The sequence below is a fragment of the Salmo salar genome, chromosome 27 (assembly GCF_965601325.2).
Source record: "Salmo salar chromosome 27, fSalSal1, whole genome shotgun sequence".
Classification (NCBI taxonomy): Eukaryota; Metazoa; Chordata; class Actinopteri; order Salmoniformes; family Salmonidae; genus Salmo; species Salmo salar.
Genome location: NC_138317.1, coordinates 10,160,713 through 10,174,220, shown reverse-complemented (window position 1 = coordinate 10,174,220; position 13,508 = coordinate 10,160,713). Strand labels below are relative to the sequence as shown.

Here is a 13,508-nt window from a genome sequence, read left to right as displayed (position 1 = left end):
GACCTATATAGTTACATTCCATTAGATTATGTGTTTTACAAAATTAACCAAAGCAAAAGACACGTTTGATCAAATCTGGAAACCGTATATTGACCGTTTTGAGGAGTGTGACATTTCCCAACGGACATAATCGTGTGTGAATTTCAAATGTATATTTGATACATTCAAGTACAGGTGTGGGCATGTTGAGGTGTGTATTATGTGTGGTGGTTATGTTTTTTGTTGTTGTGTTGTTTCTGTTTGTGTTTAGAAAAAATAAAAGGTGAAAAAAAATTAAGAATGTGAGATGGAAAGTAGCCTATCAATTTTTCTGAGAAATTAAGCTTTGCTGCTTTTGTGTAACTTTGGGTTTCACCAACATTGTAAATAAACATTAAGGGTGTTTATGAAACATAATTGAAATTGCCCATTTAGTTACTAAACTCACAGAAAAATGCATATAAGTGGAAGCCTATCTGGAATTGGGGTGTGAGTGGGTAGGCGATACCAAGACAGGCCTTGTTCTCATCCGGAGAAACAGTGTGTCATGTTTCTCATGACGCATAGTGACTAGATGGTTCGTTTGTGGATTTTCCACAAAACCATTGTGTGCTGGGTTTTCTTTTATGGGAAATCCACACGTTACCATGTGAATTCATGAATAGATTTCATGTTGTTTCATGAAACTAAGCCTAAAGCAGCAATCAGCTGCCCTGATGCAGAAGCATTCACGCCATACATACCCATAGGAATACTGTGGAATTTTGTCACCTAGAGGTCCCTTTTGGTGTTTCCAATGAGATCACCCCCGCACCAGTGGGTCGCCAGTGTTTCATGTTAGTGTGTGCTCTAGTGTTATTGTGCTTCCATCAGGTGTGTGACACAAAAGGCTTGTGGAGAGCAGAATCAACAACCTCTGCATAATTCAAGCAGTTGCTTTTTGAGAAGGTGTTAAAGTTCACAGTTAGCCATAGTTTCGCAAATGTCACTGAAAAGTAAGAGTGGCTTGGCTTTGGGCCCCAATTAGAGAAGGTCCGCAGGAGTCATGGCCCAGTGAGACACAGGTGCCAGGCTGCGTAGATTGAAACAGAAAAGTGAGCCTTTTGGGTAAAACACTGAGGTAAACCTTCACTGGAAATGCGCCAAAAGAGTATATTATAGTCAAATAGATAGTCTTTTTTTTTTTTTTTACTCACTCAGTTTAATCCTTTCATTACCATTGTGATTATGCGAAGGCACAATGGATTATCGCCAACTAGAGGTATGGGCACGATAAGAACAAATATAGAACACCCACGCTGCCAGGTGGCGCTGCAAAGAAAGGTCAAGGGGGAGGGATCCTGAGAGGAGTGGTGTGAGAAATATATCTGTACCAGTACAGAGGGATAGGCCAACAGGTGATATATGTTTCAGTAAGATTGGATTTTTAGCATTTATAGCAATGGTTATCAACTTTACTGCAGGGATGGAACGTAAGTCACAGAATATTGAGGTTGTGGTGGCAGCTGCATAGAGGTATTTGGGTGTGTGAGTCTTGACATGAGAAGAGTTACAGGGTGTGTTAAATGGTGGTGTCCCATTCTTTAATGGAGTGTCTATGTTTTTCCCCCGTGTTCCCACCATAAATCCAGAGAATGCCAGACTTTGATGACAAAATTTGCCCACAAAAGCTTATTTAACGCGTCAAATAGTATTATATGACATGTATCTTTTTTCACACGCAAAGACCCAAACGGCATTCAATGTGCCTCACCCTAATAATTTGGTCTATTTTCACCTCTTACAATTTTACCTACTGTTCTAACTTGGTGGTGCACATGTAGCTTATAACCTGTTTTTGGCAGGAATCAAGGTAAGACCTAGATGCAGACACGTCAAATTGATAATTATTTAATATTCCAACAGGGGCAGGCAATAGACAGGTCAAGGCAGGGGTCAGTAAACCAGAGGTGGGGCAACGGTACCGGACGGCAGGCAGGTTCAGTGTAGGCAGAGGTCAACAATCCAGAGGTGGGGCAAAGGTACAGGTCGGCAGGCAGAGTGGTCAGGCAGGCGGGCTCAGAGTCAGGACAGGCAAGGGTCAAAACCAGGAGGGTGCAAAAAAGAGCAACAGGGGAAACCCAGGCGCTGAGAACAAAAATGCTGGTTAACCTGACATACAAGACAAACTGGCAATGGACAAACAGAGAACACAGGTATAAATGCACAGGGGATAATGGGGTAGATGGGTGACACCTGGAGGGGGGTGGAGACAATCACAAGGACAGGTGAAACAGATCAAGGTGTGAAGGTTTAGAGAAATGTAATTATTTAATATTGTAAGAGCATTGTCTGTTTATATGCCCCCTTTATTTATCCTACGGTTCTGACTTGTTGTATAGGGAGTACACTGTAAGAATGGCCCATGTTCTGAATTCTGTCGCTGTACATTTCAAAAGTGCTGAACAAATAGTTATGTTGACTACGTCCGTCGTCACTCACTCATTAACGTCTTAATCGAAATTACGGATTGCCTCTTATCGTCCCCTTATGCCATAGTTTGTACATCTCAATTGTCAGTAGAAACCACATTTGTTTAAGCAAGTCAGCCATATTTTTTTTAAAGGCGGTAAATGAGGCTGAATGAACTGTTTCGCTACAAGACAAGGCTCCGCTGATAGCCAGGTGTAGCAGTGGTAAGGTGTTGGGACTCTGCTATTGGGACTCTGCTGTTGGGATAGATTTATGTAGGCCCTAACAGTTTATAGGTACCGTTTGTCACCGTTGTAGTGAAATTCATGTATTGTTAAGTGTTGTGTTGTGTAGTGGCTTTGCTGGCATGCATCCCATATGTACTTTTTTTGCCCGACCAAGATTTACATGCTAAAATCGCCACAGGTCCTCTCCATTGAATAGTAGGCTAATGTTAGTGGTTGCTTTGCAATGGTTGCATATAGCCATTGATTCCTTCCAAACGACTCAATGTTGAATGATACGTTTTATCTATAATTTCTCTTCATTATATGACAAGGATTAAAAAGGATTTGCCAGTAGATTGTCGACTTGATTCATGATGACTGCTAGCTAAGACTTTGAAAGTAAGATGTTGACATGATCAGTCCAATCAAAGCTACTGTACATATAACGGGATTTGCCGTAATTTTATCTGTGGCCAATGACCTTGAGCCTTCTTGGAAGGGCACTTGTAATATAACTCTATGGCAGGACCCAAAGGGCTGAAATGTTGGATGTCTACTCTTAATAAGGACATAAACTCGGCGATGACATACTGTCCCCATGAGTGACAGAACACAGCCAATCACGGTGCAATGCTCCTATTTTCTGCTGGCTCGCATCACCACCACAGAAAGCACTGAGCTAGGCTGAAACACCTGCATTTTGGAGCTGCCATACTCAAGAAAACAAAAACTATATGTGACACATATTAATGCCAAAATAACATACAAAACAGGCAAGCCCCCCAAATATATATATATGTATGTGTGTATATAATTTGTATTGCTAAAAATATGTGGCTCAAAACAGGTTGGGCTTTAAAAAAAAAAGAAGAAAAGTGGTGAATGTTGTTTGATGGTATGGTGTTTTTTTGGTTTTGTTTTTTTCGACCAAAGTATAAGGGAGTTGTACTCCAGTCTAATAGCTAGCGGTAATGCAACATTTATTGTATGCCAACCGCCGGTAAACCTCATCGAAGAAGAAAAAGAAGGCGGCGCTCCGTAGTTTTGATACTCCTGGCCAACTTCCGATTCTGGTACAACACCCAAGGAGAACGAAGACGGGCGAAACAACGCGAAGGTATTTTATAAAAATAAGCGTTTTATTTATCAGATTGAACAGCACACATGTTGGTGTGTTCAACTTGTAGCCAAATAAAACTCTTTGGTAACATTCATTTTGGTTTAGCTATCCAGTTCTGCGACGGTAGTTAAATAGCTAACTAAGCCACACTTGAAATGGCTGTCTAACTTGGCTAGCTAGTTAAGAACTGTTAGAACTGGCTAACCATGCTGTGTTTTGTTTCAGTTCGCGCCGCAGACGTGTTTGTCTTAGTTATTACGCAACTGTTACTAATCAATTGGCTAGTTTACTAGCTAGATGTGCTAGTTATTTTTGCCAGCCGAACTAACGTTAGTTAGCGCTAGTTAGCTACAATGCGAGGTATACGGGGTATAATCATGAGTGCACACCGTAGCAAACAGTTGCAAAACATTTCGCAACGAAAACGAGATTCTATTGGACATATTCACATAGGTCAGTTTCGTCCCGTTTTCTTCTGTGTATACACCGCAGTTAGCCACTACAGTGGAATGTTTTGGCTCTTGCTTTATGCTTATCACATTCTTCTCAGAACAGAAGATAATAAGCTCAGCCACACGCTTCTCTAGTGACTAGAGTCACACCTGACAATCCAGCTGATGCCTTCACAAAATATGTTAGCCATTAGATTGTATAGCACGCCTAAATCTTATAGTTTAAAGCTGTTAAATAAAAAAACTATTGTTTACTAAATACAACCTAGCTAGGTATAGAATCTTACATAATCTATTGTTTAGTTGTCAGCTGGTTAGTCACTTGTTTAGCTAAATTCACTTGTACATTTTCTTTATAGATGGCTAGATTGCTGACAAGACTGCGATACTAGTATCAACGGATAAATATCAATGCTATGAGTTGCATTTTTAGAAGTCTGTTCTTTCAGGTAGGCTATGGCTCGCGGGCAGCAGAAGATTCAATCCCAGCAAAAGAACGCCAAGGCGGCGGCTGCTAAGAAGAAGGGAGCGGCAGCAGACCAGAAGACTGCAGCCAAGGCAGCACTTGTCCACACCTGTCCCGTCTGCCGGGTGAGTGTTAGTGGTTGGTACTTTATTTGCCTTTAGTAGGCAGGGTTAGGGCTGTTACGGTGACTGTATTACCGCCACACCAGCGGTCACGAGTCATGACGGCAGGCAAATTGCACGTGACCGTTTAGTCACTAATTAGGCTTCTCCAAGCTCTGATGCTACTGCTAGTTATTAGTAGCCTACCACACTTGCTAACTGCCTGGTACTCAGCACTCTGTTGTCCCTCTAATTACTCTGATATCAATGCAAATGTAATCAAATCTAATCAAACACTTCATGAGAGCTCATGTTGCGCAACATTTCTATAGGCTATGCAATTACTTATGAAAACATAGTGATGGCCTTTATTAAAAAGAGGAGGATCCCATCAGCTTTCTATAGGCTAGGCCTACTATATTTATTTCTCAACATTCCTAATATTAAGCACAATACTTCTCTTTACAACAGGACTATAGCCTACATGGCTGGCATGAAAATGAACCACGGGAAAAGCGTCCTCCATTCGCTATTTAAGTGCATAGATTACATATTTTTTCCGCTGCCCATGTTTCGAGACCGGGGTCCATTCTAAATCAAAACAAATTTCACACATTATTTAGTGTGTGTATATATAAAGACAAGATTAAATCACAAATAGGGAATGATATATTATCACTTGATGGAATGATGCCCAGCTTTTTCAAATCATTGTTGCACACCTCATGTAGCCTAGCCCATAGGCCTATATGTTTTGATAAGGTTCGTATCACAACTGAAGTGGCCAAATAACTTCTTAAAATGAAGCACACTGGCGTACATACGCAACTCATGAGTTTCAAGTTTGGGGAAGATAATTTTCACCATAACACACCTGTGGTCACTTGAGTTGTGTTTTCCTGCTAATGAAACATTTGCACTTATAGCCTACAGCGCATTGCAGCGCTTATAATGTGAAGAAATAGCCTAATAGTTTCAACATTTTAAGCTAAAAGTTCTCATCTGTTGTGTCAGGCTCATTGCTTAAAACAGTTTTTTTAATACTAGTGGTTGCATTAACCTCTCTAGGGTATGTGGGACGAAATCGTCCCACCTACTCAACAGCCAGTGGAATCCCGTGGCGCGATATTCAAATACCTTAGAAATGCTATTACTTCAATTTCTCAAACATATGACTATTTTACACCATTTTAAAGACAACTCTCGTTAATCTAACCACACTGTCCGATTTCAAAAAGGCTTTACAACGAAAGCAAAACATTAGATTATGTCAGCAGAGTACCCAGCCAGAAATAATCAGACACCCATTTTTCAAGCTAGCATATGTCACATAAACCCAAACCACAGCTAAATGCAGCACTAACCTTTGATGATCTTCATCAGATGACACTCCTAGGACATTGTTATACAATACATGCATGTTTTGTTCAATCAAGTTCATATTTATATCAAAAACCAGCTTTTTACATTAGCATGTGACGTTCAGAACTAGCATACCCACCGCAAACTTCCGGTGAATTTACTAAATTACTCACGATAAACGTTCACAAAAAAACATAACAATTATTTTAAGAATTATAGATACAGAACTCCTTTATGCAATCGCTATGTTCGATTTTTAAAATAGCTTTTCGGCAAAAGCACATTTTGCAATATTCTGAGTAGATAGCTCGCCATCACGGGCTAGCTATTTTGACACCCACCAAGTTTGGCACTCACCAAACTCAGATTTACTATAAGAAAAATTGGATTACCTTTGCTGTTCTTCGTCAGAATGCACTCCCAGGACTTCTACTTCAATAACAAATGTTGGTTTGGTTCAAAATAATCCATAGTTATGTTCAAATATCCTCTGTTTTGTTCGTGCGTTCAATACACTATCCGAAGGGTGACGCGCCCAGCGCGTATCGTGACAAAATAATTCAAAATATTCCATTACCGTACTTCGAAGCATGTCAACCGCTGTTTAAAATCAATTTTTATGCGATTTTTCTCGTAAAAAAAACGATAATATTCCAACCGGGAAACCCTGTTTTCATTCAAAGACTGAAAATCTAAAATGGACTCTTCACGTGTACCCCCGTCTCATTGTTCTCAGATCGACCACTTACCAAATGCGCTACTGTTTTTCAGCCATGGCCTGCAAAGTCATCATTCAACATTCTGCCGCCTTCTGAGAGCCTATGGGAGCCGTAGGAAGTGTCATGTTACAGCAGAGATCCTTTGTTTTCAATAAAGAGAGTGTAGAAGGCCAAGAAATGGTCAGAGAGGGCACTTCCTGTACAGAATCTTCTCAGGTTTTTGCCTGCCATATGAGTTCTGTTATACTCACAGACACCATTCAAACAGTTTTAGAAACTTTAGGGTGTTTTCTATCCAAATCAAACAATTCTATGCATATTCTAGTTTCTGGGCAGTAGTAATAACCAGATTAAATCGGGTACGTTATTTATCCGGCCGTGCAAATACTGCCCCCTACCCTAGAGAGGTTAATTTGGGATCTATCGCATCCCACAACTGTCCCAGACTTTGTTTGGAATGTTTATTTCTTGCATAGAATAGGTCAACTTTTGTACTATGTGTGGTTGTAGATTGATATAGGCTAGTGCTTTTGCTGTTCGTTAGGCCTACTCATCTTGTTGGCTGGCGAAAAGTAAATGTGGACAGTTTTTTTCACAAAATCTTCAATATCCTCAGAAATGGATAAGGATGTGCACAGTTGTATCCCCGATGTGTCTGTCTTCACTTTTAGCCTGTAAGAAAGACCCGATCCTCTGACGGAGCCATGTGAGTGAGAGGTGCTTCGGCACCCAGCCGGGAGAAGGGAATTGTAATTATTATATTCAGCCCAAGACCACGCGGCCACTGGCCGCAGAAGGCATGGATTTTTTCGGGGGCATTATGGCCACATGGGATGCCACTGGGAAATTCGAGGCATTATCAAGTGCTTGCCAAATTGTGAATGAGAGACTGATGAAGTGTGTACAACCTGCACAAAAAACAAAGCAGAGCTCATGCCTTTTATGCAACTTTTTTCAAATCATCCTTAGTCGCATCATACAGCCTTAGATTGTATTAAAAATCAAAATATATAACGCCCAACATGGGTATCACAACAAATATTACACAAATAACTCTAAATTAAGCATATAGGAGTACCTGTTTCTTTTTTAACCACTCAACACAGAATATGCGCACTCCCTCAAAATGTTTGGGAACATATTCTTTCTATTTTATTCAGCTATGTTTAATTGTTGTTCATACTGTAAAATAATATAAAATAATTCCATGCAATTCTAAGCAAATCTTGTCTGCTAAATTACTACTAGTGTAGCCCACAGCCATATGGCATAGCCAGATCAGGGCTTAACATAAGGACAACTCAGTGTATGCTATTCTGTTCTTCTGAAATGGACTACATTTTCTTCATGTCGTGTTTCTTTAGACCTGTCTAAAATTGATTTATTGTGAAGGTGTAGGCTATATTACATGGATTTATTAGACTTTTTAAAGTGTAGATGTTCCAAAGGTCTGCATCAGTGGCTTGTATGCTATGCGTGGAAGCCACTGATGCTAAATGTGTTTATGTTAACAGTCAATTACTGTGAGACCGCCAGTTATTTGCTTGACAATCGCCAACTGACAATTTCATGACAGCCACAGCCCTATGCAGAGCACACCTGTTTTGGTGATTTCAGGTATATCATCAAATAAATCGCAGCATGTTTTTGGGTTCATTTAGTAGTTTTTACCAGATTTTTAAGTACATAACCATGAATGTTGAGTACATAACCATGAATGTTGAAAGTTACATTTGTCCAAAACTTAAGTTGCTGCTTCTGTTTTTTTTCAACATGCACCGTATAAACTGTACACTCACCAATAACCCTGTTGTTTTGATAAATAACTGATATCGATTAGGGTGGAAATCAGGTTGTACGTGCTGTTGAAGTTATTAACACAACTAAAAAAAAACACATGGAAACTGGAGATGTTTTTTACATCACTGGTTAGAGAACAACCCGCAGAAGACAGTCGGCTACATTTTTAAGGGATGCAATTTCATTTGGGGGGGGCGCCAAAATGAAAAGAGATACGCAAGACTTATTTGTCAATCACTCGTCGATATCACGTTGAAATCAATTGCGCGAGAGGGGGAGATGAGGTGGCACGTCCTGTTAAAACTAGCCTGGCTCAACCATCACAGTATCTGGAAATAATGTGTACATCACTGGTTAGAGGACAATTTTGTAGAAGACGCCTAACTACATTTTTAAGCGTTGAATTTTTAGTCAAGTGTGTCGCCAACGTGGTAAGTAACGCAACACTAACAAAAATCGCTTCCATCGATATCCCGCTGAAATCAATAGAACAGGGGATATACGTTTTGGGTGTAGTGTTTGAACTAACACTATTCAAAGGCCACACGTAGACTTGGAATAACCTATAAATGGTCGGTTAGATGAGCACTTGAAGGCTTATATCTATATTTTTGAATGTTGGATGTTGATTTCGGGAGGCTTCCATCATGGAAAAGGGACCAGACCACTTTTGTTAGTTAACCTAAACGAATCACGACCCTCTATAGAATAACAACAGTTGACTGCTATTTAACCTGTTATGGCTAGGGGGCAGTATTTTCACGGCCGGATAAAAAACGTACCCGATTTAATCTGATTATTACTCCTGCCCAGAAACTAGAATATGCATATAATTATTAGCTTTGGATAGAAAACACTCCAAAGTTTCTAAAACTGTTTGAATTGTGTCTGTGAGTATAACAGAACTCATTTGGCAGGCCAAAACCTGAGAAGATTCCATGCAGGAAGTGCCCTGTCTGACAATTTCTTGGCCTTCTTGATTATCTCTATCCATTACAGGGGATCTCTGCTGTTACGTGACACTTCCTACGGCTCCCATGGGCTCTCAGAAGGCGGCAAAAAGCTGAATTGTGGCTTTGCAGGCTCTGGCTGAAAAAAAAGTAGCGCGTTTGGATAGTGGCTGGTCACAGTACTGTGACACTCATGCTCGTGCCCGAGTCGACCCCATGCTTTATTTTCGTCTGTTTACCTAAACGCAGATTCCCGGTCGGAATATTATCGCTTTTTTTACGAGAAAAATGGCATAAAAATTGATTTTAAACAGCGGTTGACATGCTTCGAAGTACGGTAATGGAATATTTAGAAATCTTTTGTCACGAAATGCGCCATGCTCGTGACCCTTATTTACACTTCGTATAGTGTCTTGAACGCACAAACAAAACGCCGCTATTTGGATATAACAATGGATTATTTTGAACCAAACCAACATTTGTTATTGAAGTAGCAGTCCTGGGAGTGCATTCTGACGAAGAACACCAAAGGTAATCAAACTTTTCTAATAGTAAATCTGACTTTGGTCAGGGCTAAACTTGGTGGGTGTCTAAATAGCTAGCCGTGATGGCTGGGCTATCTACTCAGAATATTGCAAAATGTGCTTTCACCGAAAAGCAATTTTAAAATCGGACACCTCGATTGCACAAAGGAGTTCTGTATCTATAATTCTTAAAATAATTATGTTTTTTGTGAACGTTTATCGTGAGTAATTTAGTAAATTCACCGGAGGTTTGCGGGGGTATGCTAGTTCTGAACGTCACATGCTAATGTAAAAAGCTGGTTTTTGATACAAATATGAACTTGATTGAACAAAACATGCATGTATTGTATAACATAATGTCCTAGGTGTGTCATCTGATGAAGATCATCAAAGGTTAGTGCTGCATTTAGCTGTGGTTTTGTTTTTTGTGACATTATATGCTAGCTTGAAAAATGGGTGTCTGATTATTTCTGGCTGGGTACTCTGCTGACAATCTAATGTTTTGCTTTCGCTGTAAAGCTTTTTTGAAATCGGACAGTGTGGTTAGATAAAGGAGAGTCTTGTCTTTAAAATGCTGTGAAATAGTAATATGTTTGAAAAATGGAAGTTTTTGTATTTTTGAGGAATTTGTAATTCGCGCCACGCCTATCATTGGATATTGGAGCAGGTGTTCCGCTAGCGGAACGTCTAGATGTAAGATTAAGTAATAGTTTGACTGTCAAATCCATGTATTGGTGTGTGGCCACTGACTTTTATGGAGAGACCACCTCAAATGTTCTGTGACATTTCCTGGGAATTTTATTAACTCCGCGTTCTATGTTCTGCGCATCCCTGCGCTTGGAAAAATCAATGGTACCAAACCTAAGATATTGATCTGTTTAAAACAATCAATCTTATGTCATCGTGATGTCTATAAACTTTTAGACTAACATCACCAATCTGAGGTAAAAATCTAGTTTAATTCCACTAAGTTTTATAGGGTGAAAATGCAAGCTTGTGTAAGGTAGTAACACAAACTGTCCGCATTAGGGAAATTTGCGCCATAGACAATTTACTATGGCAAAATAATTTAACATGTCAATTTAAGATGATTGTATTTGTTGCCTACTCACAAAGTATTACCAAAAGTACATATATTTCAGGGGACATAACACTGAGACCCCTGGACATGGGTGGGGGAATATTTGTGTGATGACCTAAAATAGGGGCAGAAGCTCACCAGCACCAGCATTCTCTCCAACCAGCCCTGAAGGTCAGAGTCATTTAACCATTTAGAGAGTTGAACAAATGCCTGGCACTCTAGACTAGAGCCTCCATAGTCTGTGCAGCAACCTGAACATTTCACCTGCCTACCTTTAGGTCTCTCTCAGTGCAGTCCAGTGTACTGGCCTGTGTGATGTGTAGTAGTTTGATGCATCTTATTGCTTCTTGTTTGTCACCTGAAAATTCAGTCTCAGCCAATGATTAATATCCTCCATTCCTTACCTGACCCTTACAGACGCAGATGCCGGATCCGAAGACATTCAAACAGCACTTTGAGAGCAAGCATCCCAAGTCCCCAATGCCACCAGAGCTGGTTGATGTTGAGGCTTAAAACGATCACACACACACAATGGACCTGCAGCTGGGGTAAGATGCTCTCATCATTCAGACTTGCAGTATACATGTCAGCAGCAAACTCTTGCCCTACTGTGTGCTTCAGTTATATGTTGTATGGCTCAATATGTGGAAATGTTGTCACTCATTGTCTTTCATGTTGTGATTCACAGATACACGATTTGAACACTGCGGCTGGTATAAGGGCGTCAAGGGACATAACTCTGAGACCCCTGGACATGGGTGGGGGAATATTTGTGTGAAGACCTAAAATGGGGGCAGAAGCTCACCAGCACCCCATCTTATATGTCCAACCACCCCTGAACGTCAGACTCTATTGAAACACCCATCTTACTTCTATGAGCCCACTCTACGTACATCCCATTTCCCTATGCTGCTTCCTTCACTTAATTCCTGTTTCAATAACATCTAGACTAATTTACAAGTTTCATTACTTTTTTTGCTACTTTTTCTCACCTGTGTACTGCTGTCCTACGTTTGCCCCCAACTCTTTTCTATACCTCCTCCCATACATTCTTGTTCAGATGTTCTTGATCATTTCTGCTTTCTTTGAGAATGGTGTCATGGTGGAATGCATTTCATATAAGGTCAAGACCGAGCCTGGTTCTGCCTATATAAAGGCCCTGGTTGAAACAAGGCCAAATCCTGTAAGTAGTTTTGGTCTGTGTATGCAAAGATCACTTTTGATAATCCATGTTGTAACATAATTTTTATTTTTTTGCCTTTTCCATTTCCAATATATAGATAGATAGATGGATAGAGAAAAGCATTCCTCTGCCTATTTGATCCATTCTGAAGGAAAGCAGTGAGTAAGTTTTGTATGTGTGAGAGGTTATGTATGCCTTGTAATCCAACCAGAAAATCGGGACTTCCGAATGCAAGTTAAACGCAATTCCATCTATACTGATACCAGACAAATGCGTACTTAACTGTTTTCTAATGTATTTCCAATATACTGCAAGGCTATGTAGCTGAATAGGGGTGACACTGTCTAGGATAGGCCTGTCTTAGTTTCTGGAGGTCTGTGTTCACTGGCACTTACTCTCACTTCTGCATCAAATCAACCTCTTTCAATAAATATTATATACTGAGCATAAATATGAATGTAACAATTTCAACGACTTTACTGAGTTTCAGTTCATATAAGGAAATGATAAATCAATTCATTAGGCCTTAATCTATGGATTTCACATTACTGGATGAGGGCACAGCCAGCCTGGTAGGGCATAGGCCCACCCACTGGGGAGCCAGGCCCAGCGAATCACAATTAGTTTTTATTTGTGAAAGACAGAAATACTCTTCAGTTTCATCAGCTACCCGGTTGGCTGGTCTCAGACGATCTAACAGGTGAAGAAGCCAGATGTGGAGGGCTGGCGTGGTTGCGGTTGAGGCCGGTTGGACGTACTGCCAAATTCTCTAAAATGAATGTGACTTATGGTAGAGAAATGAACATTAAATTCTTTGGCAGCAGCTCTGGTGGACATTCCTGCATACATATTTGCATGCTCCTTCAGACATCTGTGGCATTGTGTTGTGACAAAACTGCACATTTTAGTGGCCTTTTGTCCCCAGCAAAAGGTGCACCTGTGTAATGATCATGCTGTTTAATCAGCTTCTTGATATGGCGCACCTGTCAGGTGGATGGATTATCTTGACAGAGAAATGCTCACTAACAGGGATGTAAACAAATTTGTGCAATAAAAATGAGACAAATGAGCTTTTTGTGCATATGGAACATTT

At 40.3% G+C, this 13,508-nt stretch overlaps 1 protein-coding gene across 1 annotated transcript; it reads left to right on the top strand.

Annotated features, from left to right (window-relative positions):
• The first annotated feature begins 3,657 nt into the window (after window positions 1-3,657).
• Window positions 3,658-13,503, top strand: LOC106588458 (zinc finger protein 706). Its single transcript, XM_014177490.3, has 4 exons — window positions 3,658-3,774; window positions 4,679-4,820; window positions 11,650-11,780; window positions 11,921-13,503. The coding sequence occupies exons 2-3, from the start codon at window positions 4,686-4,688 to the stop codon at window positions 11,743-11,745; spliced, it is 231 nt and encodes a 76-aa protein (XP_014032965.1). The 5' UTR covers window positions 3,658-3,774; window positions 4,679-4,685; the 3' UTR covers window positions 11,746-11,780; window positions 11,921-13,503.
• The last annotated feature ends 5 nt before the right edge of the window (window positions 13,504-13,508 follow it).

What these genes read in the sequence shown, in the direction of transcription:
- LOC106588458 (XM_014177490.3), top strand. Translation starts at nt 4,686, where the DNA reads ATGGCTCGCGGGCAGCAGAAGATTCAATCCCAGCAAAAGAACGCCAAG. An exon ending in ACACCTGTCCCGTCTGCCGG is followed by an intron (nt 4,821 to 11,649) that starts GTGAGTGTTAGT and finishes TGACCCTTACAG; the next exon opens with ACGCAGATGCCGGATCCGAA.